Source organism: Oculina patagonica, chromosome 4 (genome assembly GCF_052425735.1).
Source record: "Oculina patagonica isolate OP01 chromosome 4, crgOcupat, whole genome shotgun sequence".
Classification (NCBI taxonomy): Eukaryota; Metazoa; Cnidaria; class Anthozoa; order Scleractinia; family Oculinidae; genus Oculina; species Oculina patagonica.
Window position 1 is genome coordinate 9,073,079 of NC_135761.1, and position 27,772 is coordinate 9,100,850.

The following is a 27,772-nucleotide window of genomic DNA, read 5'->3' on the forward strand; positions in this document are numbered from 1 at the left end:
CAAAGTTTTGTTTTCTTAGAAAGATTTAAATATCAATGACTGCGTGCGTGTGAAATGCAAATAGTGGCGGTGTTTACGTTTGATGATTTACGCCGCCGAGATGTTTTTGGCATTCTCAGCCAGATTTCTCACCTAATGTCTCACATCACTGAGCATGTTTTGGCGGCGTGGAATAACAAGCGAAAAAATTTGTCACGGTTGAAATTTAACAACCAAAAAAATGGGAAATAATTTCAGAACCACTGGAGTTATTTTTACTTAGTATAACTCACAAGCTCTACTTTTGCCAGACTGGACACCGTTATCACTGTCTGTTGTTTTGATATCCGGCAAAAGGAGCAATCAAAATGCAAATAGCTATTGTGTTTTGTGCACGGCCAAGACCAAATTATGCAAACTAAACAATGAACTTTGTCAAGCTATTCACTACGCCCTTAGCAACCATTCGATAGCTGCTGCGCATTCTCGGTTGCCCGGCACCGCTATGTCCCCTTTTTGAGTCGCGTAACAAAGGAAGTTTCTTCCCCCCCCCCCCCCCCTGACTGTGACCAATCACAGAGGACACAGGCAATCCAGTGAACCAATCAAAACTCGAAATAAATACAGGTAGCCGGCGCAAAGAGCAGGAAAACGTGTGTGAGCGAGTCGCGATTGGTTTTGGTTTTATACGTTTGATTGGTTGAGAAAGTGGCGCGAGAGTTTAAAGCCAAACACAAAGCATTGTAATGCAAAACCAAAGCAAATGCGAATTACTTCCGACACTCAAATGAAAATGGCTCTCAACTACTGCGCGAAAACTTAGCATACGCTCTCTCGTTCCCAGGCGTCACGTTTTTATTAAACTCTTTGATATGTTTCTGTTAACAAAATCATTCACTTAGTGCAGTTTGTCACGCGTGCGTCTACTTGGATTTCCTTTGCAACATGGAATTTCTTTTGCAACCCTGCTGAACAACAGGCAATAAATTAAAGTAGAATTTGAAACAAAATGTTTTCCATGATAAATTTAACTGGTGGTTTTCACCGAGGTTACAAAAACTGTTTGGTTTCTTGAACAGCACCAGAATTACTAATTAACAATTGGTCGCTCTCAATTTCTATGTAACAATTAGACGGCGAGCTCGAGGTTTCTATCGGCTGATAGTTGGCAAGGGGCGAAGCCCCGAGCCAGCTAACAAAGGCGATAGAAACCGAGAGCTATCTATTATACTCAGAATATCGCTAGAATTGATTTATTGAAGGTTTTGATTGATAAAATTAAGCGAAAACCAAGCGCGCGCTCCGAGAGCCGTCTACCGATCAATAGACGGCACCTGTGTAGCCAATCAGATTGCGCGATTACCAATCGGACGGTCAGTGTGGTTATGCTAAGAAGTATTAGATAGTTGTTGAGGGCGAAGGCCTTGTCAACTATTAACCCATAGAAATCGAAAACGAATAGTCTATTAAATTGTTTTAGTAGAATTCTAACTAAAGAGCCAAGTTCCAAATAGTATAAAGCTTCACCCTTTAGCGAAATCGCGCGCGGACTAAGCCTGAATTATCTTTTGAAACCTACAGCTGTGCACACGGGCTCATCAATTCATTCATCAATTCAATTGCGAGTTTTAAAGTTGCGTAACGGTGAATGATTTTCTTTTATTCTTTTATTCCCTTCGGGAATTGAATTATCCAGTAATATTTTAAAATCTTCCTCCAAACTTGGAGGAACGAGAAAACTTCACCATTTTGTATTCGTTTTGTGACACTGATTTAGATGACCGGGACGTTAAAGATTTAAAAACGCTCAGTTTTATTTTTGAAACGAAGTACAGAATCGATACGTTTTTTATGTCAAGAATATGTGAAAAGAACAGCTTTGCAAGACTAACAGTTTAAATTTAAGAATTTTAATGACGTTACTTATAAAAACCACCCAAATATCTATTGTCTTTGTTGGCAAAATAGCTACAATATAATGGCCATACAAAATATATGGTAATTGTATTTTCACCGCAAAACTTCAAATTGCCAGGCGCCACTTAAACTCCCAAGGATGTTTATAAAAAGTATGCTTTATTTCAATAAGTGTACCTCTGATTTTACATTTCTTCTTTTGACAGAATGACAGAGAGTTAATACCTTATACGCAAGAGGAAATCCCTGATTTCCGAGAACGTTTAGCATATGCGTACACTCCATGATAGCAAATAGTTGTTATTTTAATTCTTAATTTTTACATGTAAACCCTTTCAATGTCTCCTCTTAAATCAAGACAGATAATGTTACATAATAGTCGAACGCGATGCGCCTTATTTAAATAGGATTTCGTATTTATTTAATTTTGCTCGTGTTATTTTTTGTAGTCGTTGGAAAATAAAGCGCGCGTTGAAGTGAAGTCAAAATATGTAGTTGTAACTTGGTCTTTTACATGGCTGAAACTATGTACAGCAAACATTTTTCCAAGGAAAACGCTAATTGCTAGAAATATTATTTTCAAATGCAAAAGCTTATCGATGGCAGCAGGTGTATGCATGCACTTGTCATCAAAAACCACAACCTTCGATTAAATCGCTGACGATCTTGATAACAAAAAGTTGCTAATGCCACAATTATATTAACGAAACGACTCTGAAAAACAGCTTTTTATAAAGCAAAGGTAACCAGAAAGTGAGACGATTCGAGACAAAGAGAAATTGATCATATTAATGTTAATATATACATTCACACAGCAAATGTATTCTTGCTACCTGAGCAAGAGCTCGCATCGTGACTAAATTTCAAAACCTTTGAAAATAAGATTTAAAAGCCGCCGCCGAAGCTAATTTCTTGCTACCTTGGAAAGTTACGTATGATAGGGCTGGAAATTGCCTTAAAAACTACTTTCCAATTGTTTTGACCGGCGAAACTGCTCGTTTGTTCTTTCGCTCTTTATGCGGATGAAACATATTTTTTATTCTATTTCGTAAATGTACCCACAACAAAAGAAAGAATTATCGAAAAACGCATCGTTAGCTAGTTTAATCGACGTTGATGGCAAAAGCAATTTGAAAGATGTATATTGAACTAATGTTTTAGCAAAAAACGCAATCAGCAAATTTCCGCGCCGCACGAATTTCCAAATGTTTTCAAGTACGAAGGAAATAGCTAAAACATACATCGTTTCCAGTGGCGCTAGATACACGTAAATTGACGATTATCAGGTAAAAGCCATTTGCAATGTAAACGACATACTGTAGTTTAATGTTTCCGAAAGGCTACACCGCACATTACGGAAAACAACCCGACTTTATACGTGCGAGTGCATAATAATATCGCGAATGCAAAGGGTTTCAATTTCAGGTTAAAAATGAATCCACTTACAGCTTCATGTAGTTGGTTTTTCAGCGACTTCTTTACGGCTTTGAAAGCGTACATATACATTTATATGTTTTTGTTGTCGCTGTTGTTGTTTCTTTTTTTCAGTAAAACTCGCAACTGCGTCTGGCAAAATGAGCAACTGAAAATGTCGAATCAAGTGTCGCGCGGGAATCGTTTGCGGTCGCTCGTTCCACAAACAGCTAATTTTACCACCCCTAACTTTGTCTCTCGCTTATTGGTTGTTTCTATAAATATCGTTTATGACAGCTCATAACGCGAAATATTAAAGCGAATAGAAACTATTGCTCACTCGTCAATATTTTCCGACAGCACGATTTCTTGATTTGCAGTTTCTTTTCCCGACTCGCTTATGTTTCTTGTAAAAACGGCTTGATTTGTCTCTGAGTTTTGATTCACTCCACTTTCTTCCATTCCCTTTGCCTTATTACCAGCAGATTCTGACCAGGCGAATGTCACATCTTTCGCTTCATCGTTTCTAGCCATCAAATCCTCGTCATTTATTTCGCCGACTTCATTTGGTTCTTCAATTGTTTGATTTTGTTGTGTTGCTACCACAGCAACAGAAGCAGCAGCATTTTCCACGTTAGGCGGCTCGGAATTATTTTCCACCTCACCGAAATTGTCCTTTAATTCGCTTTCTTCCTGAAGTCCGCCTGAGTTTTGTTTGTAACTGTAAACTTCAACAGTCACAGAATGTGCATTTGGCGATTCGGGCGCTTCTGTTTGCATCACTTCATTGTCGCAAACTTTCCCGCTCGTGCCACTGTGAACTTCGTCTACAACATCCCTCTGATCCTCGTCTCGAACGACTTCCATTCTAAACCGAACATTTTCTTGCTCGCTTGCAAGACTTGATGATCCAGCCGATTGAAAATCGTCTGCTGTATTTAGCCGTTCTCGCCGTGCGCTGCGAAGCTGGGGGTGAAATAACAGAGGATTTTGAAGCTGGTCTTGCGCGCCGCGAAATCTTTCAACCGCGGTCTCAGGATTTCGTTCGTCGACGTGATATACCCGCAACTCTCCAACGTCTTGTAAAAGACACAAGGTTGATTCGGAAACCATGTAGATTCTCGGTTGCAAACATATCGTTTCTTGTGTTGGCGACTGATTTATAATAACCGCATGAGAAGGGCTACAACCCATTTCTGCCCCGTGAAAAAAGCCGACGTCTTGATCGAAACATGTATTTTTCGCACGTTGCCAAATTGTAATTTCACAAATTGAAGTAGCTTTTAAAAAAGCCAGCTTACTTCAAGTTCTGCCAATCAAAAGCGTCCTAACAAAACAAAGCTATTTTCCTTGTCTTGTCTATCTATTCAAATCGTCATCCGGCGCAAACAGCCTAGGACCAGCTGTCCCCACTTTGGCAACACAAAATTAGTTTTTGCTTCTATTCTTACGCTTGTTTTGTACGATCGGTTTAATTGGACGACAGCATAGATCATAAAACAGCAGCACGCTTAATAAAATCGATTCTTAGTGAAAATGTAGATCAGAAAGATAAACAACAGTCAATAAAATAGGGAGAAAACTAAATCTTCAAAAAATTATAGAATAATGGTCCAATAGCAGCAGATTTCATAGTGAGGACATATTCATTTTGTGTCGTTTCCACCAAGCGGGAACAATCTCCTTTTATATATACACATATTCATTTTCATTAAACAAATAGAAATGATTTTAAGCCTTCCAAAACGCTAAACAATATCTAGGCACATGCAATTGTACTATACAAAATTTACGGGGAATAAAATGTCATTCTCCATTGGTAAGAATAAGTGAACGTTTTATTATTTCAGGGTTTAATAAACGTTGCTTCAAACTGAATAAAAAAATTAACAAAAGAACTTAATATCGTGGTGTCAAAAACCTTCAAGCTCAAATTAAAAAGTGATAAAGCAATTTTTTTCTATTGTAATACCCCTCCTCGTAATTTTTTGGTTCAACTCTTAGCTCCACATCACACGTACGTAGTTCGAATGGGTCCTTCATGCTCGGGGTTTCCGATTTATTATGTTTTTGTATTTACAGCTGCAAGCACTGTTTACAGCTTAATCCCGTTTTACTTATCCTCTCCAGTTACGCCTTGTGTGGGGCATTAATTTTGGATCCGCTCATTCACAGCATCAAACGATTACGGTCTAGGAAAATGTCGATTTGCATTTAGATTTGTTTTAATGTAGCCTGTTCCAGGCGTTCAGTTAGTTGAGAAGCAGCGTGAAAAAAAAAAAGAGATTTAATAGCGCAAAGAAGGGTGGAAAAAATGGCTTGGGGCTTGTTTCTTTTCAATCCGCCGTTCTTCGCTAACCAAACGCCAGGAACAGGCTGGTTTTAATTTTGATTCTGATGCACATTTCCAGGCCGTGGAGAGAATAACTTCCGAAATTAATACAGCACGTTTATCAATTTCATGTTTTTCATCAAATTGTCAAGATAAAGTCAAGATAGCAGACAGAACCAGAAAATAATTTACCCCGCCAGGCAAACTTTAAACCGCAATTAAACGAGAACTAACATCTTTGCTTGATAACCATAAAAACGTGTCATTATTCATTCTGAAGGCTGACTAGAATATTAAAACAGTGACGTCAAAAGGTCTATTCTTAGCACTATCGCTCAAACGACAAAATTCACGACTGGAGTCTAAAACGTTCGGTGTTTTTTATTGTACAAATTTCAGGGTTTTTAAAACGGCAGAGTATCTTAAAAGCATATCAGTGGAAAATTATTGTTTCTAGTCGAAAACGATTTATTAGATTTGCTATTTTCACTTACAAATTTCTGGTTTCATAAGCCTGTTTTATAAAGTGCTCTGTTTTTAGAGGGGAAAAAGAAAATGCTCGTTATGAATGAATCGAATACATGGAAACAAAAATTATTTCAAGCGTTTATTTAATAACAAAATAGAATACTTTCCTGGATCTGGGGCAAAGCGAGAAAATTACGTGTAAGATTGGCGAGAGACACAAGCTTATCGGCGCTTCATTCCCGCGCGACGAATCGATCGACCTAAATTTCAGAAAAACGAGCGGTGAAAAATTAACTACTTTGTAGTCTCCTCCTTATAGAAAACCTTGAGAAAGAAGCTGCTTTCAGTCCAGTCGTGTTACCTCTATGGAATCACACGATTTAATCTTTTTATTAGCGACCACTCAATACAGATAAGGAATGCTTTATACATCTAGAAACATAACATTCTTTTTCCGTTCTCTGTGTTTTTTCATACACATCAGAGATGTTTTTTAGTTGTTTTATACACTTTGATTATTGTTCACCGCTTTAGCCGTCAGGATCAGTTTGTCGTCTATATTTTCTGTTTTTTCATTATCGAGATGTCTTCTTTAGAAATTGAATGTCTAACCAAAGGCCTGGCTAAACTAGGGAACATTGTTGCGGAAAAATTTTTCCTTGTCATGTTTCCTAGGTGGCTAAATTTGCGGGAAGCAAGGAAACTGTTTTGCTGCCTGAGTGGCTAAACACAATCTCGTTCCCAGAGCCTGCGTTCCCCTTGACCAGCGATCGGGAAAAATCAACGGCTGACGAATCCAAACCGGAAATCCTGGTTCCGGTTTGATTGTGCGCGTGCGCCGGAGATTGTGGTGAAACGAACAAGTTTTTAACAGTCAATCAGATTCAGACGCCTTTGTGGCGGCTTTTCAGAATAGCTCAGAGGTCCCGATCCCTGGCGCAGACCTGAGGCAGAAACAGTTTGTCTCCGTGAAGCCAAATTTGTTTCCAAAACATGTTTTCCACGTAGCTAAACTGGGAAACATTTGCCTCAACACACTGAATATTGATCTAAGGATTCGCGAGATTCTTCGGTTTCAGAAGCATAAGATGGTTTTCAATTGAGTGATGTAAAATATAAATATATAAATATATGTTTTAAACGACATTGTCCTCGCATCACCGTCGTGGTTACGTCAACTCCGTTATACCACCCTAACGAAGTCAGGAAAAAACACAAGAAATAAAAATTCATATTTATTTCACGAATTTTATAATTTACATCACTATTTTACTTCACTTTGCGTATCAATTTAAAAAAAATCACTAAATTCGTCTGAAAGCGATATAATGAACATGCGACTACAACAATAAATGAGCTATTACAAACCTATTTTGTTGACAGTAAAGGTGTTAAAGGTGTTAGAGGAATAAAAAAACATCTCAACTTCAATTGAATGTTCCTCGCCAAAAATTCTTAGCAAGAGGACTTCTGAACAATGAGTCATTCAAAAGTTCGACATGCCGCAATTTTTCAGTCAAACTATGAAAAAAATTCACAACAATGAATAACAGAAAGGTCTTTTCTTGGGCCTCAGACCCCTCCCGAGGGGGACAAGAATAAGCCTTGTGCATGAAAACGTCAGTTGTTCCAAATTCACCTCCAAGCCTCGTTTACAGGGAATGCCTTTAAAATGCACTCTTTTCACGTGGGTATTCTTTTCACCTTTCTGCTTTAGGAATTCGTTTTATGACAAACTGCTTTAGCAATTCGTTTATGTTCACGACAATTTGCACTAGCCTCCTCCGCAGGCGTCTCAAATTGAAAAGAACGAAGAAAACGAGAGAAACGCGAAAATACTGTCTTGGGCTTCCTGTGTTATGCAAACCGGAAGCGCGAGAAACAAATTTCCGGTTTCTCGCGCTTCCGGTTCACATAACACAGGAAGCCCGAGCTCATTATGTTCGCGTTACTCTCGTTTTCTTCGGTTCTTTTCAATTTGAGACGCCTGCGGAGGAGGCTAAATTTGCACATTTGTACTTCGAAAACGAGCCTTGGAGTGACGTAAATATGCATAAGGGCTATTGCGCGCGCGAACACAGACCGTTACCTAGGCCAATGGGTCTTTCAGGCAATGAAATGAGTTCTCAGCACCTGAAACAGCCTGGAAACGAGCATAGAGGAAGTCTGAAATGTGTTCTCAAACCTGTAAGAGCCTGGAAACGAGCAAAAAGGAAGCCTCTTTACCCAGGCTAAAATCAATCTGCACTGCTAGCCGTATTAAAAAAAAAAAACTTAATACATCGACCATACAGTGCAAATCCAATACATTGACGCAAATACTGTAATTATATTAAATTCCCTCCCTTTTTTCGCCAAAGGAGACCAAATTCATAATGTATAAAGAAACGTGCCTCTAATGTGACTACTTATAAAGAACCAAGTGTAACACAACTTCTCCTTACGTTTTTCATAGAATTTATATCACTCCGCTTGGGAGAATTTGTTCCAATGTCAAGGCGCGTTGATCAGGTGCTTCATTCTCATAACCTATCACATTGGATCCGATAACAATATGTAAGGAGAAGTTACGAGTTCAACACTGCTTGGTGTTGGATAAAGGTTAACAGAGAATGGTACTTCATCCGTTATTCTTGTTAAAAAAAACTGACTAGAGCTATGCAAATGTATGCTGCAAACTGCTGCTGCTACTTTGGTTTCGATGTTGTTGTTGTTGTTTTGTGGTTTTGCTTTGTTGCTAAAACCAACATTTTTTACACTGTTCTACTGCAATGAAGCCTACTAACGTAAAAAGGTAAAGGACACTGGTTTCCTTACTACCTTTTTACATTTCAGTAAGCAATATTTCACAACTTCCCTAAATTCGGAAGTGACGATATATATTTAGATTTTCTGCTTTTCTAAACTACTTGTAATTCTTAGTGATTTCTTTGATTTGGCCTTTCTTAGAGCTAGAATCTCACTCATAAAATGGAAACGTCGTTGCTTCGGAGAAATCCAAGAAATGATTATTCAACAAGCTAGTTTTTCTTCAATTCACTTTCTTGCACGCGACCATCACCAAAAGCGACTACAATTTTTACCTTATCTCTGCTAATCCTCTCAGCCTGGCTGGCGAGAAAATTTTTTTTAATACTTTTACACAATTCACTACTATTAACTCTGATAATTATCTACCGGGCAATATATCTCATATCCTTATCTCTTCGTAGGAAGGCGAATCTTCATCAGGAGATTCTTTCTTGAGTTGTACATGGCCGACGGTGCTCTCAAAGTGCTTTCTTATCAACTCAGTTTCGTCCGTTCCTTCTAATCCAGGAAGATCTTCGCGTATTTTTTCCAGCAACTGATTAATCACAGTAACTGTTACCTGTTTTTAAAAATAAGGACAGAACCAAATGCGAATGAGAATGGTTCGCTACGGTTGTAATAAGGTTTGACTAACTTCAGTGTGGTCAGCTGTCGAATGATTTTCTATTCGTCGCTTTAGAAATGAGAAGTAAACCAGGGCGTCTCATCTTGCAGTCCCTTGTGGAAAAGTTCCTAAGTACAAAATAGCTTCTCATCTTTTTGTTCCCACCTACGGTATTCACCGCGGTCAAACGTCTCAGGTAGGTTTTCTTTTCATTTCACCGTTTTTTGTTCAAATTGAAGTGTTATTACGAGCAAGGATAGATAAAAATAATTGCCGAGTGAAAGCATAATCCCATTCCCTCAGGTAAACTAGTGTTTTTACTTTTTAAATGTTTCGCGTCCGAACCAAAGGTGCTTTGACAATTGGCGCCGACAAATCCGCATATCGCTATTTTCAAACAGGTAGAACTTTTTTAGTAAAGCTCCAAAAAATTAGTAAACCCTTAGGATATTGGTTATGTATCGAACTTTGAAATGTGAAAATTAAAACCTTATCTTTGCAGTACTTTTCTTATTTTTTGCATATTTCTGTCGTTTGACCGCGGTGGACCTACGGTACCACAAGCGAATGGGAATGTGACTCGCCCCAGTTTTCTTCTCGTTTCTTAACTAAATTAATTTCTGGCCAATCACAAAGGACACAGACAATCCAATAAACCGATCAAAGCTCGAAGAACATATATGTAGCTGGCGCAAAGCGCGAGAAAATGCGTGCGAGCGAATCACTAACCGTAGTAATTGAAAACCACCGCAAACGCGAATTACTTTCGACACACATAAAAAACCGCTCTATAGTAACAGTTTTTAACTTAAGTTTGGTTTGAGCGTTTTTTGCTCGGTTTATGAAAACAAAAACGCTCCCCATATTTCGTGTATTGTTGCTACAAAAAAAAAAATTAATATTGGAAAACCAACAAAAATAGCTGTATGCCCCCCAAAAAATCCAAAATTAACAACACACTCGATCGAGTGTAAATGTAGTATTCTTCGCAGCCGTTGTTTGGGCTCGTCACGCAACGTTCCTTCGTTGTGTGACGTCCCAAAGAGACTAGTGTAAATAAAGGTGCAGTGCGTATCTTACCGTGTCTGCTTTCTTTTCAAAGTAGTAAAAATAGCGGTTGAGGACTTCAACAAACAGCTGCACCTGGATCGTGCTGTCCATGCACTGATTGGCGATTCTTACAGCTTTCTTTAGACACTCGGTGACTCGCTTGCTGTCACGGCACTGTAAAACATTCAAAAACACCCTGTTAATGGCTGCAAGGTAAAACAAGGAAAAGAGACAGTCCGCTAAATCACGTATTCCTTCCTATCTGCGGTTAAACAAGCCTCAAAGTCACAGCAACAAAGTCTTTTGACAGAGAACAATACTTTCTAAACGAAAGGCAAACAATATATGAAAACACTTAGCCAATACACTGCCATGGAATAAGAACTCAATGTACGCTCAGAAGAAACCAATTCGTTGTACCGGGCCAATCTTCCTTTAGAACCGTTGTTATTGACCCTTTCAGTACCGAAAGTGACCAACATCCAATTTCTCCCAACAATATCAATACTTTATCAAGAGAAAGGCTATGAGAATTAACAAAATGATCACCAAAGGAAAATTGCTTTGATCTTTTAACAAATTCTCCCAACTAATGCTATTAGAAAATGTATGGAGATCAGTGAGGGGTCTGTTGTCTCCCCCACCACCATCATTTTAGCGTCACGCAACGTTTCTTTACAAAAGCGTTGCGTGACGTGCGTGACCCAAGTTGTTACTTACCTCTCCTCCTTCAGCCTCGCTGCTTTTTCCAGACCAAAACAGGTGTGAACACACCACAACTGCTCTGCACTGATCCGGTTTCTTGAGCAGTTTGGACGCGGCAAGAGCACACTGCGTGCGCAAGGGCTCGTGGTTCTCTTCACCAAAACAGCTCATTTGTTCAAATGTGCTGATCATCAGTGTGATGGCGGCCAACTGAGCTTTGGAATCACTGATCTCATCTTCATAAAGAGCAAACGCCTAAAAGGACACCAGAAGAAAAGAAATGAGATGATTTTATTGAAAACTATACATGGAATTTATTAAACTGTTAATAATTCAAACACAAAAGACCCAGGGAGTAAGTAATTTAGAGTTTGCGTTAGGGTATGGGTATAAAAAATAAAATTTAAAAGTTCAAGTACGATTCTATTCAGCACTGCTTCAACTACGTCACTCAATGTTTGAAAGCCATACTTCCTGTAGACAGACACTCTTGCTAGATTTCCTTTTATTCATTTAATTGATATTTTTCTCGAAGTCTCCTCACAAGCTATTTTTAATGAAGAATAACTAAGTTCTCCCCCAATAAAAATGTAGCATGCGCAAGTTCATGTGATTGTTCACGTACTCCTAGCCTTGCCAGTTGCCATGCCTACACAATGTTCATGACACCCTGTTACCTCGCGTGCATAACAGACCCAATGAATTCTAGAAGATTGGATTCAACCAATAAAATTAATGATCTTATTTCCCAGTGTAAAATATCTTTTACCTGGCTCATGAATTCATAAGCGACTGTTTCAGCATTTGAGAATCCAGCCTGGTCAGCCACAAGAGCACCTTGAAGGAACAGTCTTAGCGACAGTTCAGCATATTCTGCTTTGGCGAGCGCAGCTATTGTCTGATGACAAAACTGAAAAATCTTCTGACACTTCTTGTCCCACTTGTCATCCTAGAGAAAAAAACACCAGAACTATGTTAGACAACCTAACTTAACTATAGAGCTCTTTCTGAGATGAAGTAATCAGAACAAACTCTTATGTTGTCTATAACAATTGTTATTTAGTATTAATCAGTGTTGAACTATTGGCCAATTTGCAATCTGCTTGGCTTCGTAGGCACCTGTACAATCAATCGATGGAAGGCCCTATATATATAAGAGTGTGTGCCTGGTATTTTAGTGCATCGTGGTCAAAAAGCATTATCCACATATGAAGACTGTCAATAATTCAGTTCTTCTAAATGTAAGGCAGATTTGCCGAGGTTGACTTTTTCAAAGCTTAAACATCTCACAGAAATTAGCAAAAACATTTGCATTGATTTTTCACTCCCTCCACACTCAAAAATAACTTGCTTGCCCCCCATACTTCACTTCTGTGATTATCAAACACTGTAGTTTTTATTGACTGGAAGTCTCAATCAAAAGGACAAAAAGTACCTCTTCGCTTGCATCTCTGTACTGGTAAGCAAGTTGAAATGCTGAGAAAACAATTGGAGGTAAAGTGTACTTTATTCTCTTTTCACCGCCACTGCCAAAGTGTTTTCTTGCTGTGTTGAGAATCTGCCACACAAAACAGAATTTTTAATAAACTAGTAAGCAACATTCAAATACTGCAGACACCAGATAAATACCTCAACATGAACAAACACATCACCACAAGTGGTGCAGAACAGAAGTGAGAACAATACATTTCTGTCATGATGCTATGCATGTATATTATAACAGATTATGGTTTTTTCTTAAAAACGACATTGCTCAAGCAAACCTTAGGTTCTGTAGTATGAAGCAATACTTGTACTACAGTTGATTGTCCACCTCAGAGAGGTGTCGAAACTTGTGGGTGGAGAGAAGCAAATTTTGTACTCCATCTTGCGTAAATAAACAATGTTACAAACTTACCAGATACTGCTGGTCAGGATTGTCGCCTTTCAGTAACGTCACAAATTTTCCCATCAGGCTCTGCTCTTCAGCAAAATCTTCAGGATCATCCTTTAAATGATGCAAAACAGAATAAATTTTTCCGTTAAAAAAAATTATTTTACGACCATGATCACTGGAAAAAATATATAGATTTACCATAACTACTAGTAGATTACTCACAGGTTCAGAAGGTTGGTCTTCTTGATCGCAAACCAAAGTCGAAACAAGGTTCAGAACGGCATCAACCTGAAATAAAACAAGGGGTAATCAGTTAATTTCACTGTAAGTGTAGTGTTACTTTAATTTGCACACAGCAAGAAATATTCATTTTAGAACAGCTAAAGATACAAACACTTACTGCATTTTGCCATATTTAAAAAAAGACAAGCAGGTCTTTTGACAAAAGCATTGAATGTTTAATGAAGTCTTTCAAAACTGCTATAATAAATGTACTGTATTGTATTTAAGTACATCTGTACTTATAAAGGCAGGAAGTCGACTAGGAAAAAATACCCATTTGTGATTATTGAGCACACAAGCAAAAAGAGGTAGTGAAAAAAAAGGTTGTGAAGGCAGCATGGCCAAGCAGTTAGGATACTGGACTTGTAATCCAGAGGTTTTGAGGTCAAGTCCCATTCTGACCACTACCTGGAGTTGTTTTACGAAGCAGTTTCGGAGCCACCTTAAATTTTCGAAAATTTAAGGTATGGTGGCTCTGAAACTGCTTCAGTAGATTTTTTTTTTAACTTTGCAGAAAGTTGTATCTTAACATGCTGATAAATGTTCAATAATAAAAATGGGGGTCACTGAGCTCGTTTTTGAGTTATACATGGTTGTAAGCACTTCAAGCCAAAATTAAGGGTGTTTTTAACAGGTTATACTGTTGCTATGGTAACCAGTGACGTCAATTAAATTACCAAAACGTATTCACCAACCATTGGGCATTTGTTTGATATCATTATTGTAGCAGCAACTGATAAAGATTTGTAGTACTGATCCATCAAAGTATAAGAGCTTTAAAATGCTGAAAACGGATACCAGCTACCTACCTGTTTCTAACGTTTGAATGCTCAGCTCATTAGCACTTGTGCTAAATTACTTACCGAGGGTAAACAAAATTGAAAGGTCTTGTTTTAGTGTCCATGGATTGTCTCTCAACAGGAAATGTTTTACAATTTCATTCCATTCTAGTGATTAAAGGGGCTTTGTCATGGATTTTATTGAATTTCTGAACAGCCAAAATTTAAATTTGTGTCGTAAGAAACCTAAAAATAATGGTCCATTTTTATTAACAATTGCTTATTAGAGCATTGAAACTGTAAACAAGCGTCTTTGGCTGCGGATGGCTCGGATGGAAATGGATTGCGATTTAAAAAATTAAGGCTTAAGTTTTCAAATTGTTTCAACGCGTCTCCAAAAAAATTGATATTTTTAGGCGTGGTTTGATCCCTCACAGCAAATTACGGTTATATCTTCCTTTAGATGTTCAAAGATAATGATTTCCATGGGTTAAGTTGCCTACCACTAATTTCAGAGCAGTTTGGACCAAAATCTGCTAAATCCTCGTGACGTAGCCCCTTTAAAGGTACTCTTCACATATTCTTTATGTACAGTTAAACAGAGTTATTTTACCTGTTCTTGTGTAGGAATTTTCAGAGCACTTTCCACTGCATTGGTGACTACATACAGTGACATGTCTTTTCTTGAACTGTAGTCAAAATACTCAAACAGAGGAGCAAAGTACTCCAGCTGAAGCAGTGTTATAATGTTGTTGTAGGAATCCACTGGGATCTTTAAAAGTCTTGTCAGCTCCTTAGATACTGCATTGTTCTTGTCCATGCTGGAAATGAACACAACACAGAAGTTGTCGGCTTCTTTAATTTACGTTTGACTTAATTTTTGACCCATTTCCTGAAAATTATTAAAGACCCCGTTGGAAAACGTCAAATAGTTGCTTCTGCATGCATTGCATGCCATTTGTTTAACAAGCTACAGCAAGTTGCCTTAAATCAAAATTCCCTGACTTTGGCAAAATATTAAGAATTTCTCTGACAGTATGTTAAATTCAACATAACTAAACAATCAACTTACTGAGACAAGTTAAGTTTGCTGAAGATCTCCGAGGTGTACTGTAGCACTTTGTCAACATAATCCACTCTATCAGGATAACACTTCAGAGCAAGGTTAATCAGTGACACTTGAAGAGACACAATGTCTTCTGTTGGCATGTCATTGCGTGCCTAAACAATAAAGGCGGCAATATAAAAAAAAAAACAGTTGAAACTCATATGTATGGATATTAAAGACAGTCCCACATGTCCCCGTTACAAAGGTAGACATGCAGTACATGTATTCTAGAGGGGTCTACATTAGAGATGTGTATACTGGTGTTATTGGTGAAGAGATTTCTGTAGTAGACATGTATTGTTGTCCAAATTAAATGTAGACTGAGGTGTAGGCATTACAGCTTTTTTTATTTATTATTTTTCATCATCATCATCATCATTTATTTGCCACTTCAGAATTAAACATACAAATTAAAATAACTTAAAAAGATAGGGCGAGAAGACCTCCAAGAAACCACAAGGCTTATGGGGGAGGCCACCTCGGGTTAGCAATAAGTTTGTAATTTCGCTGTGAATGTGCAGCTAGGCCAATTTCAGACTCATTTTATTAGAAATTTAATCATTTTTTTCTTAAAAGAAGAGAAGCTACTCGAACCAGTGATCGATTCTGGTAGAGAATTCCAAATTTTAGGACAAGTACGGTAAAAAAAAGTATTGTAAACTGCTTTAGATTTGTACAACAGTGATGTGGTCGATAACACTTGGCTATTCTTGTATCATAACTGTGTATTTGACTACTAGTAGAAAACAAATTGAGAAACATCGGGGGCAATAATTGGTTATGATAGTAAAACATAAATTTCGCTATTTGCAATGCATTGACTTGGAAGATATCTAAGATGCCCAGTTTGGCAAATAAGGCAAATAATGTTCTCGATAGTCTGAGTTGGTAATAGCTCGCACAGCACGTTATTGAGCTGTATTTCTGTATCAAAGAGGCATCATCACCACAGAGGTGTCCATACAATAGAGGAACAGTATCAGTGTTACTAAAGTAAAGTTGATATATTTTGCATAGTTAAAGGTCGAAAACAAATTATGGTTTTCATATAAGCGGGGATATCTTGGTAAAGGGAAATATTGTTATTGCTTAAAAACAAAAAAAGTCTAAGTCGTAATCTTTGAAAGTGTCTGCGGCCGCTTACGGGAATGTCCGCTCACGAGAATGTAAAACTACAGAGTTTGTATGAGAGTTAAAACGGGGTTTCAGACAAGGCGACCGTAAGTAGAGCTGTTCGTTTATGGGAGTGTCCTTTAAGAGAGCTTCGACTGTATAATTAACAGTGCTTTAATTCAAATGTAGCTACCTGAACCACAGAAGAGACTTGTTCTGACATCACATCAAACAGTCTGATCTCACTAGGTATTCCACCATCTTCCCGGTTTGCGAACAAAGCAAGTCTGTCGATGAGTGATATGATAATATTCTTGATATTCACTTTTTCATGGAGATCAGCACAAGCATGGAGGAAACTGCTCAAAGTCCTAAGGTGGAATTCATCTGGGAACACCTGAATGACGCACTCCATGAGGTACTCCTGGGCTATTGGGTCTCTACAGCTCACTGTTTGTTCAAATACTCCAGGAAGGACATGCTAATGGCCAATAAAAGTATATAATTATTGTTGTTACTTTGCACTGCATAGGGAAGCAAAGAGGGCAGTCAATTTACTAACCACAGTGCTGAAGACTAACGGTAGCCAACTAGCCACAGGCTAGTAGAAATGTAGTTTTGGGTAGTAAGTTTTAGGCTTTTACTAGCCAAAATGGCTAGTGAAAATTTCAGGCATTTTATTGGAAAGAAACCGCAAAGTGAATTTGATTCTGAGAGAACAGAACTAAAAGGCATGTGGTGGAAGATTAGGAGTTATTATTATGGAATCAAATGCAAAACCATGCTTGAAAGTTCTGGCTAGAAGAAAATTGGTTTTGGCTAGTGAAATCAAAGCTGTCACTGGCCATTAGACAACTTAGAAAAGAAGTTAGTCTCGAGCCCTGATTTTCACCTGGGTGGAGAGAGGTGGTGTGAAGAACACAACATTAGAAGAGACATTACAGAGACCACTGTACAATAACATGTAAGAAGGGAGGGGCAAGTTTATTTTTGTAACTGTGATTGCCCATTTTTGTCGTCCATGAATCATCCATTTCTAAGAATCGTAAATTTGATTTTTTTGTTACCGTATTTGTACAATGCAAAATTCAGCTTCATGTCTTCATGTCAAAACCCCCCTTGCTTCCCCCCTGCTGTACCACAAAGTCCATATTTGCAGTCCATTGAAAAAGGTCAACAAAATTCAAAGAATTTCAAGCACCAAATTCATTTTAAAAGGGATTTCAAGGCTTTGAACATACAAACCCTGAGATAACTTACTTTTTTGTAGGTTTCAACATTGACCCCATCAAGCTGACTCAGTCTGACAAGGTTTGTTCCTACAAGGATGCGAAGTTCCTGGCGCTCACGTTCTTTCTTTTCGCGATCCCGTGTGTGACCTTGGTGCTGTATTCGTACCCACAACTTATTCATCTCAGCAAAGTTCAAGAGAATGAAGGATATAGAATCTTTCACAGTTCCATCGTGATGCTCAGATTCAGATTCAGCTCTGGATGATTCACAATAAGACAAAAAATGTCACTGTTTACCTTCCTCAAAATGATAATGAAAATGACAATAATGATAATGATGGTGATGATGATGATTATGATGACGATGATGACGACGACGACAACGACGATGATGATTATCGATGATGATGATGATGATGATGATGATGATGATGATGATGATGATGATGATATAAATAATCAAGAGATGTTTATCTTACTCTTACATACATACAACCAGGGCTCAAACTTGAATTCCAGTTTGCCCTTCGGACAAGCAGTTCTCAAATTTTGCGTGCCCTGGGAAGTTGCATGATTTTCTTACAATGTAGTTCACTTTCTTATCATTTAGTTGGCAGGTGACTTGCCTGAAACCACACCCATCAGGTAAGTGAGAATGAAAAGATACCTGCCCAGCAACCAGACATGACTTTTCTCAACCTCTATAACAGCCTTTCTTTATACACAATTAAAGCTAGGAGTTTTCGGGTAACTGATTACGGGAAATACTTTGGGTACTGCACACAAATAAGAACACATTGTTAAACCATTGTTTAGTGAGTCATTACATCTTGTTAAGTTTTTGTTAAGTTTTTTGTTTCGATTATTTTATGTTACCTATGTCCGGTAAACAAAGTTAAAGCCCTGTTTATCCAAAACAATTAACTCTAAATCAACATATGCTGTTAACTTGTTCATCCTTAACTACCCACATTGACTACACTACGCAGTCAAAATAAAATAAAGATGTCTGATATCAAACTTGGTGCATTGCAACAGTCAGAAGAGATGCCCTATATCAAACCCTGCTAATATAGCATGACGAAACCTGAGGTTCAAAATATCTTACACTGGCTCCTCTTCTCCAGTATCTGGTAACATGTTTCTTGTTGACTGTAACAGGTAATTACGAAGAAACAAGCCTCTCAGGGGGTGCTGGACTCCTCGGCACATTTCAACCAAGTCTTTCAAGATATCTCTGCGAGATGCTTCTTTGGCTTTGATGTAAACAGCACCAACAGTTATCAGCAAATACCTTTTGAAACGGAAAAGACAGTTTAGATATCGGCCACCCTCCAGAACCGTTCGAGCGTGGATCGCTCTAGCACTTTTGTTTTTAATACAAACCTCTACAAACCACAAATTTTCTGAAAGCTTATTAGTTCCAGATTATGGATTATTCCTTTTAAAATAACGAAAACTTAAAACAAATGCAAAATTGAGACGTTTTTGCGAAAATACATGTCTATGTAAATGAAGCTCCAGACCCACAGAAAATAAGCCTAAGAAAACGATTAACATCGCATTTGCCTCTTTACACCTTTCTCAAAAAAATGGTGTCTCAGATTTTTGACAAGTGCGTTTGTTCTTTTGTAATGGGAAGACAAAGTTAGGGGAGACAGATCATCGGCACTTCCTGTGGAAAAATGTAAATTAATCGAAAATGAAAAAAGAAACAAAAATACAAAAATCGCAGACAAAGGTTTGGAGAAAAACCATCTGGCAATAAGCTGGCCAAATTTCAGCCAAATCGGTTTTAAAAAGGGCTGCCGACTTGGGGTTAAAAACGTACGTTCAACTTGTCAAAAAAAATTTCCAAAAAAAAAGGCCAATTTTTTTTTTGCGGCGTCTTACTTATAATGGGATTATAACGCCTGGAATGGGTCGAACGCCAAGGTTTCTGCTTACCAGAAAGGGATCATCTTTCTCTAACAAGATGCTTGACAGGTTACATTCAGCCGGCAAAACATTTACATGGAATGTAGCCGGCCAGATACGTTTATCTTCTGACCAGACACAAAGCAAGGTTTATAGAAATTCAAAATTTACTCTTTATGTCCGGAATCTCATTTTTATTATATAATTTTCTTGACATGCTTTGAGTTTGGTTGTGTGTCGATTCATCGAAAGCGGAACAAAGCCGGTAGGTAACAAACGGCCATTGCAAGTGAAGGTGAAGCCTCGAAATATCGGTTGGTCAACACAAAAGAAAACAGGCTGGCCGAAAGAGACTAGCTGTTGTAGCTACATGGAGGTAAGAATAAAGTTGATTTTAGGCTTACATATTGTCAGACCAAAAATATCGTTGATTGTAAACCCTAAATGCTTCACAATGAGACAGTATACGCCGTCACTGAAGTTTTTCAATATTTATGCCCACGCTTGTTTCCATTGAACAGCAGCGCATTTTCTGTTCAGTTTGACCACTCTCTAGACCTTCAACTGGTTTTTCAACATGAATTTCGGATCGGCTTTCACTCGTTGGTGCGGAAAACGACTGCCCACATTCAGCACTTGGCTTGACCGCTTGTTAGGACTGATTATTCTTGCAAATTTCTTGCGTGAACAATGGAGCTGGTATTTCATGACGCGTTGACAGAACTTCTCAACGGGCAATTAACATAATTAACCTAGCAAAAACTTTATCGCCCAATAAATTCGCGCAGAAAAAAAAAATTTGTGAACTTTTTTTAAAAGAACGTTTTTGAAGAGCTTTATTTAAACATTACAAAATCTCAAATTAAGAAAAATTGCACTTTTTAACGGTGGCTGATACCTTACTTGGTGTGTACTAAGAAAAAATGAACAGTTACTGTATTCTTGTGGGTGTATATATGTTGTTGCACAGTCTTATGAGTTAGTTGCAACGTAAATGTTCCGCTTTATAATGTTTTTGTTTGATTTTACGAGTTAACACAACAACAACAGGATTCCACTGCAATAAGCTAATACAAATTACTGTTGTAATATGTACTACAAATCTTTCAAACTACTGATGTGAAATAACAAATCTTAACTTACAATCTAGGAACGATGTTTCCAGCATACTGAACCAGTTCATAGAGATCTGCAACTCTGCGTCCCTTTTGGAACTCATCAACTAAAAACAGTTCCAGATGCCGCAGCTCATCAGATATTGCCATGTCTTGTGACTAGTTAAGGATATCTTCAAGTCCCTTTTAACATTTTGCTAATAAAATCCATCCAATCAAATAATAAACTGGAAGTGCATCTGCAAGTCTTATGGACACACACACATATACTTTTGAAATTACAAAATGAAAACAGACCTAATTAGGACTGTTGACAAAGACCTGGGTAAATTACAATATTACTCTGTACAGATGAGGCCTTCCAAGGGTAATAGGGACAAGCGACCTGACCCTGAATACTGGTAACACAGGAATATTTTAACAACAATACTGGTAACACAGGAATATTTTAACAACAACAAGCGGCATCATTACAGCACTGAAATGCTACAGCAACACAATAGGGGGAAAAACAATAGCAATATTAACAGCTGTCGCCTAGTTGACATTGGTTCTCAGAAACATGCAACACTGTGACACTGCTACCCCCTTGTAGAGCTGCAAATAACAGTCGGTCATGATCATGAGACATTGGCCGGCCAAAATTTCATGTCCGACGAAATCCCAAGTGTGGTTAAACATGATGTCCGGAGAATTTTTTGGTGGGAAATCATTTTACGGCAACGATGAGTAAAAATCTGTCTGACCACAATAATTTGTCCGACCAAGATGGTGTCTTAGTAGTACATGTTCTTTAAGGTGAAAAAAAGTTTATTTACAGCCCTGCCCTTGGAAGGTCTCACAGGTGCTTTCAGGAGGGGGGTGAATAGGGGTATGCAAATCGGCCGATCCATCACAATTTTATGACCAAATCCGTCGATCCGTTGTAATTTAATAACAAAATTCGATTGAATGATCCGAAAATCCGTTTAAAACTATGCTCTGAATACGAAATCCGGGCCAAAATATAGTCAAAATCCGTCGATCCGTTTTCCTATTCACTCACCTCTTTCAGCTCTGGCCCTTCTGTGCAAAATCTTACTGAAACCGCATAAAACTGTCAACTATGAATTAGGCTGAACATTCAACAACAGTTAACACCTGTAGACAGACAGACACCTATCGCATGGGGACACACAGTCACGATTCAAACTTCTGTAACTGCCGGCATACGTGCAGTCACCTCCCAAATGGCCTGTACCGAGATTTCAATTCAATTAACTCAAATCAAATATAATTAACAACTGAAATCTTAAAACGTTTTCTCTAAATTACTTATCACGAATATATATTTACAAAAGCAACCAAATAAGCACAAACACCACTAACAAATTAATATAGTGTTAAAATATGATATATCGTTACTTATAAATCACGGATCAGTTTACAATTTGTACACTGCACAGAAGGATACACAACTCATAGTAACTTTTTGGCGACAACATCGACGTTCTCAACTCGCTCAGCATGTTTGACGCGTGTTTTAAACCATCCATAAGCTTTCCTTTGTCCTGCAACGGCATTTTCAAGTATTATAAGATGAAAGAGAACAAAGGCAAGGTCCAATTTCCGATACAAGTAACACCTACCAGACATCTTTTCATCTGAAATGACTGGGACTTCACAACTTGGATGGCCTCATCGAGAAGTTTCTCTTGGTCTTCCTGCGAAGTTGCTGACGTTACAGGCTAGAGAAAGAGTTAAATTTTAGCCACATGTTACAAATTTAAGCTGTTCTATACTAGTAACCCAAATAGCCGAAACAAAAACTGACCATCTTCGCTCACTTTCTGTGATCTTTCCTGAACATGCAAGGAAGTAGCACGTGACCATCGGTGCTGACTGGGACACCTCCTAGCGCTCAGACCTCTCCCGAGTGATAACGAAAATTCAACGAACATTTGCCGGCAAAATGACGAAGACGCGAACGTTATCCGATTCACTCACGACAACGTGTAAACAGCTGAGTGTTGCGTGCGTTAGCCACTTACAACAGTTCACTGATTTATAGCTCGTTTAGATTCCGTTTACTATCCGTAGATTTAGTACACCTATCGCGGAGTATTTTGCAAGACTCGTATTTTAAAAGCGACACAATTCAACAGACAGTGCTATCTTTTTGTTACCGGTGTACCGCGAAGAGGGGTTTCAAGATCTTTCAAAATGGCGCGTTGCTTTCGTTGCCGCGGTTTGGTAAAACCACTCTTTATCTGCATATCAGGAGCACTTTTGGACGTCTTACTATCTGGCGTGTTACTTATTCATGGCAAGAACATCTCCTCTTTCACTGAACATTCACAAGTGGAAGACTTCAAATTTTGCTCGTCTGTTTTTGATTTGTGGATTTTATCGTTGATACGTTCATGTGCATTATTGGGTGCCACTTTTGGACTATTGTTTGCTAAACGCAAGATGGACGCTGTTTCCAGAATTATTCAATTCAAGAAGCCTTGGCTTTATTATAGCATTGGCGTCGTGGTCTTCGTTGTAGTAAAGTTTCTGCTCAGTACAGAATGCAGCTTGGACAAAAACTCCAAGATTTGGCAGTGGTGTTTTATGGGATGGACTGTGGGAAGTACATTCATGGCAAATGGTCTCTGGTACTTGCTTTCTAAAATTAAAGTACTGGGCATGTCTACAGAACAGGAAATTGGCTCAATACAAGAACGAGAGAGTCTCCTTGATGTTGGTGATTTTAATTATTCAGATGGCAGTGCCCCTAGTGACGAAAACCAGACCAAAAAGGAGGACGAAAGTACCATTTCTGCTTGGAGACTTATGTCATATTGTAAACCGGATATTCCTCACATTTCATTGGCATCTTTGTTCCTTTTGCTAGCAGCAACTGGTGAAATCTTCATTCCCTATTATACTGGGCAAGTTATAGACAGCATCGCAATTGAGAAGGACAAGGCTAAATTTATGACTTCCATTCTCATAATGACACTGATTTCGCTGGGTACAGCTATTGCTGCTGGTTTGCGAGGTGGTATGTTTACTTTAATTGCTGCAAGGTTTACCAAAAGAATCAACAACCTTTTATTTGGCTCAATTGTAAAGCAAGAAATTGGATTTTTCGACAGCACAAAAACTGGTGATATAGTCTCACGTCTGACCTCTGACACAACAAAAATGTCTGATCAAGTTGGATTGAACATTAATGTATTCCTTCGTAATTGCGTCCAATCCATTGGAACATGTGTCTTTATGTTTAAACTCTCATGGAAGTTAACCATTGTTACTTTGATTGGTCTTCCTCTTGTCGCATTTATTTCGGACATTTATGGAGAATACTACAAGAAACTGTCAACACAGGTGCAAGAAGCAACTGCCAAAGCAAACGAAATTGCTGCAGAAGTTGTCTCTTCCATGAAGACTGTTCGCAGCTTTGCAAATGAAGATGGTGAATACAAGCGTTATGAGAACAAACAAGAAGCTATATATAAACTCAGAATCAAGGAATCATTTCTCTACGGAGGCTACAGATGGTGTACAGAAATCCTTGCTCTTACCCTCGACGTTGTAGTCCTTCTTTATGGTGGTCATTTAGTACTTGAAGGAGAGCTCAGTGGAGGCTACCTAGTTTCCTTTATATTGTACCAGTTGCAACTTAGTTTCTACATTGATGAAGTTGGTGAGATTTACACAGGTCTTATGGAAGCTGTGGGTGCTTCTCAGAAGGTATTTGAGCTTATTGATCGCAAGCCTAAAATCCAGGACAATGGTATTGTCACACCTGGTGAAGTTTCAGGTGAAATCAGGTTTCAGAATGTCTCATTTGCATACCCCACAAGGCCAGATATTTCAGTTTTAGACAATGTGTCTTTTAGTGTGACGCCAGGAGAAGTGATTGCACTTGTCGGTCCAAGTGGCGGCGGAAAAAGCACTTGCATAAGTCTTCTAGAACACTTCTATGAACCAACAACTGGGGAAGTTCTGATTGATTCTATTCCAGTAAAGAATTTTGAACACAAATATTTGCACAGCAAAGTAGCGCTGGTTGGTCAAGAACCTGTTCTTTTCGCCAGATCGGTCAAGGAGAACATTGCGTATGGCCTTGACAGTGATGGCGAGATTGATCAAAGTTTGGTAGAAGATGTGTCCCGACTTGCCAATGCACACTCTTTCATCAGTGACATGCCAGAGGGTTATGACACCGAAACTGGAGAGAAGGGCTTACAGTTATCAGGTGGACAAAAGCAAAGAGTTGCCATTGCTAGAGCGCTGGTGCGAAATCCAAGAATACTCCTCCTCGATGAAGCGAATAGTGCTCTAGATGCCGAAAGTGAGCATCTCGTCCAGGATGCAATTTACAAGAATTTAACTGGCCATACAGTTTTGATAATAGCCCATCGCTTGAGTACTATAGAGAAAGCTGACAAGATCGTGGTTATTGACCAAGGTAAAGTCATTGCCCAAGGGAAGCACAGAGAACTTGTGGAACAGAATGGACTGTATGCAAAACTTGTTAAACGTCAAATGTTAGGGCTTGAAAAGAAGAATTCTGTGACTGACAATGCACAGCATTCAGGACATGGTCACAGGGATCATGCTGATTCAGAAAGTAGTGACAGTGGCAGCTCTAATCTTTCTTCTAGCCCACGCATTTCAGCTTTGTCAAAAATGTGATCAAACTTACAGTAGCTAATTACTGACTTAAGGTTCCAGGTGAAACCAAAGACACAATGACAATGCTGCGCAACATGGCATTTAACATTTTAAATTTGAAAAGAACAAAATTAAAAGGGCTAAGGGAAAAGTATTTTAGGTAATTTTATTTTTTTTTCGTTGAGTAAGAGCTCTAAACTTCAAATTGGCCGAGCAAAAGTCTTTTTATCTGGCAAAATCCAGGCCACAAAACAAACAAGGATGATCTTCAAACATTGTAAATAACACTTTCATACAAATTGAGATAAACTTGAAAAAAGTTGGGCTGACATTTTTCAAGTTTACCTGAATGCAATCTGTTTTAATCTTCTCACATTTTGCCCAACCAAGCCCATTTCTGGCCTTTCTGTGTTCCTTTTGAGTTCTTCTACAGTTTTAAGCCAACGTTTAGTGATATTTAAGTTACCGAATTTACTCGAATAAGCGCCGCTTCCGAATAAGCGCCGCCCTCAAATAAGCAATGCATTTGGAACAAAAAATAATAATAAGTGTCGCCCCCAAATAAGCGTCGCAGTTCGAATGCGGCACTTATTCAAGGAATTCCGTTTAACTAAAAACAACACAACAAAGCAACTCTTAAACAACTTGGACATATCTTTCCATTAAAAGCGATGTTTTGCAGTTCAAAGTGATTGTTTAACCGCCCGCCCATTAGTTTTTCTATTCAACATTTTTACAATTCTTAGTTCCGTTTATGTTGCGAAGGCCGCAATCTTTGCCAGGACAGCTAGCGCCAGTTCTCTCTTTAAAAAAAGATGGTTACTGACAATCAAAAGATGCTATTTTCAATTACTGTTAAAGATAAGATTCTTTGTGGATTCCAAATTTTAAATAAGTGCTGCACTCGAGGCACGAAAAATTAAATGAGCGGTGCTTATTCAAGTAAACAGGGTAATTCTATGACCAGTTGGTCAGTGCCAAAACTGCCTACAATTGCGTGACATAGCCCCTTAAGGCCACAAGGCAAATTGTTGTCACAATTTCCCACTTTATTTGTAGCCAAAAGGTAATTATATTTAAAAATATTTGTACAAGTCTCAGCTCTTTTGCAGTATTTAATATGTATTTGTTATTAAAACAACTGATTGGTCAGGTACTGCTTATGGAAAGCATAAAATTGTACCCACCTCTATGTGTAAATTCATTTCCTACGCTACCCCTAGAACATTTTGAAACCATCACATTGAGAGCTGCCCAACTTGACTGCTTTGCAATTTTTCATTCTAATAGGGTTAGCTAGAGGCCTGAGATACCTTATAGTGTATTTTGATGTTAAAATACATGCCCAACATTCTGGCATGGTTTGCAAGGACATTTACAGTTAAATGATGTAAATGAAGAACATTTTGATTTTACTGTATTTTTTTGTTACTAAGTTATTGGGCAAACACTGATTCTTCACTCGTGGAGAATTAACAAAATTTGGGATCACAAATGTGTTACCATCTTTCAAAATATCAATAAAAGAGCCAAAGGCTTGGTTGTATTTAAAATTTCTTTGTTTGGCCTGATGATTAGGTTACTAGACTCCAGATTTAGCAGTCTGGATTTGAGTTCGGCCAGTGTCATTGCCATGTCATGTTCTTGGTAAAGACACTTTACTCTCAAATATCGTCTCTCTAGCATCAAGGGGAGTATAAACGGGTTCCAGCAAGCTGTACAGGCAACCTAAAAAAAAATGCTGGGCTGGGGGAGGTGGTACTCAAATCTTGCCCAAGGTCCAAAGCCTTACCCTTTTGTATACCATTTAATTTTTGATTAGAAAAAACTCTTGAATACCTTCAATAGAATATGTTACCCATTAAGGTATTTTGAGGTCTGCTGTTTCTGGCAAGGTGGAAACATGTTTACAGTGTCTAACATAAGATGGGACTGATATGTACAGCGATGTCTGCAGTGTATTCCTTATTACCTTTTGTTCTAATCTTTCCTTTATTTTAACTTAACTGTTACTCATCATTTTGTTTTGCGGGGTTGGCCCGGGGGCTCTACTCAAAAAAGTTTTATACGGGGAGGCTCCGCCCCAAGTTCTAACCCCTTACCCTTTTATATACCATTTTTCACAGAAATTGTACCCCTTTCGTATACCTTTAACTGAAAAAAGGTACCCCTTTCATATACCTGAGAGACATGGCGTGGACTTGAAATAGGACGTTTTCTTGTCATTTTTATGTAGCGCTTATAAATTAAAATAATACAACCGTAAATTGCGTCCGTTCGAAATATTTTAATTAAAGGCCCTTTTAAATAGCCAAATGACAGATTTCCATACCCTTCCGTATACTTAACCTCGTGTAATCCCTACCCTTTTATATACCTGAAGCCTGAAAAAGGTACCCCTTTCGGGCGGAGCCTCCCCGTATA

General features: G+C 38.4%; 3 protein-coding genes across 3 annotated transcripts; 1 reads left to right on the top strand and 2 right to left on the bottom strand.

Annotated features, from left to right (window-relative positions):
• Positions 1–2,510: 2,510 nt before the first annotated feature.
• On the bottom strand, positions 2,511–5,067 carry LOC144649388 (uncharacterized). Its single transcript, XM_078508875.1, has one exon. The coding sequence runs from the start codon at positions 4,501–4,503 to the stop codon at positions 3,646–3,648; it is 858 nt and encodes a 285-aa protein (XP_078365001.1). The 5' UTR covers positions 4,504–5,067; the 3' UTR covers positions 2,511–3,645.
• A 2,264-nt stretch (positions 5,068–7,331) lies between these two features.
• On the bottom strand, positions 7,332–22,623 carry LOC144649390 (vacuolar protein sorting-associated protein 35-like). The gene is made up of 16 exons (XM_078508877.1): positions 22,515–22,623; positions 22,330–22,428; positions 22,155–22,251; positions 20,730–20,853; positions 18,778–18,963; positions 17,698–17,926; positions 16,631–16,918; positions 15,289–15,437; positions 14,830–15,037; positions 13,378–13,443; positions 13,177–13,266; positions 12,715–12,837; positions 12,049–12,228; positions 11,295–11,534; positions 10,605–10,748; positions 7,332–9,479 (listed from the first exon to the last, which is right to left on the bottom strand). The coding sequence occupies exons 1-16, from the start codon at positions 22,515–22,517 to the stop codon at positions 9,300–9,302; spliced, it is 2,406 nt and encodes an 801-aa protein (XP_078365003.1). The 5' UTR covers positions 22,518–22,623; the 3' UTR covers positions 7,332–9,299.
• An 84-nt stretch (positions 22,624–22,707) lies between these two features.
• LOC144649389 (ABC-type oligopeptide transporter ABCB9-like) lies at positions 22,708–26,895 on the top strand. Its single transcript, XM_078508876.1, has one exon. The coding sequence runs from the start codon at positions 22,904–22,906 to the stop codon at positions 25,367–25,369; it is 2,466 nt and encodes an 821-aa protein (XP_078365002.1). The 5' UTR covers positions 22,708–22,903; the 3' UTR covers positions 25,370–26,895.
• Positions 26,896–27,772: the final 877 nt, after the last annotated feature.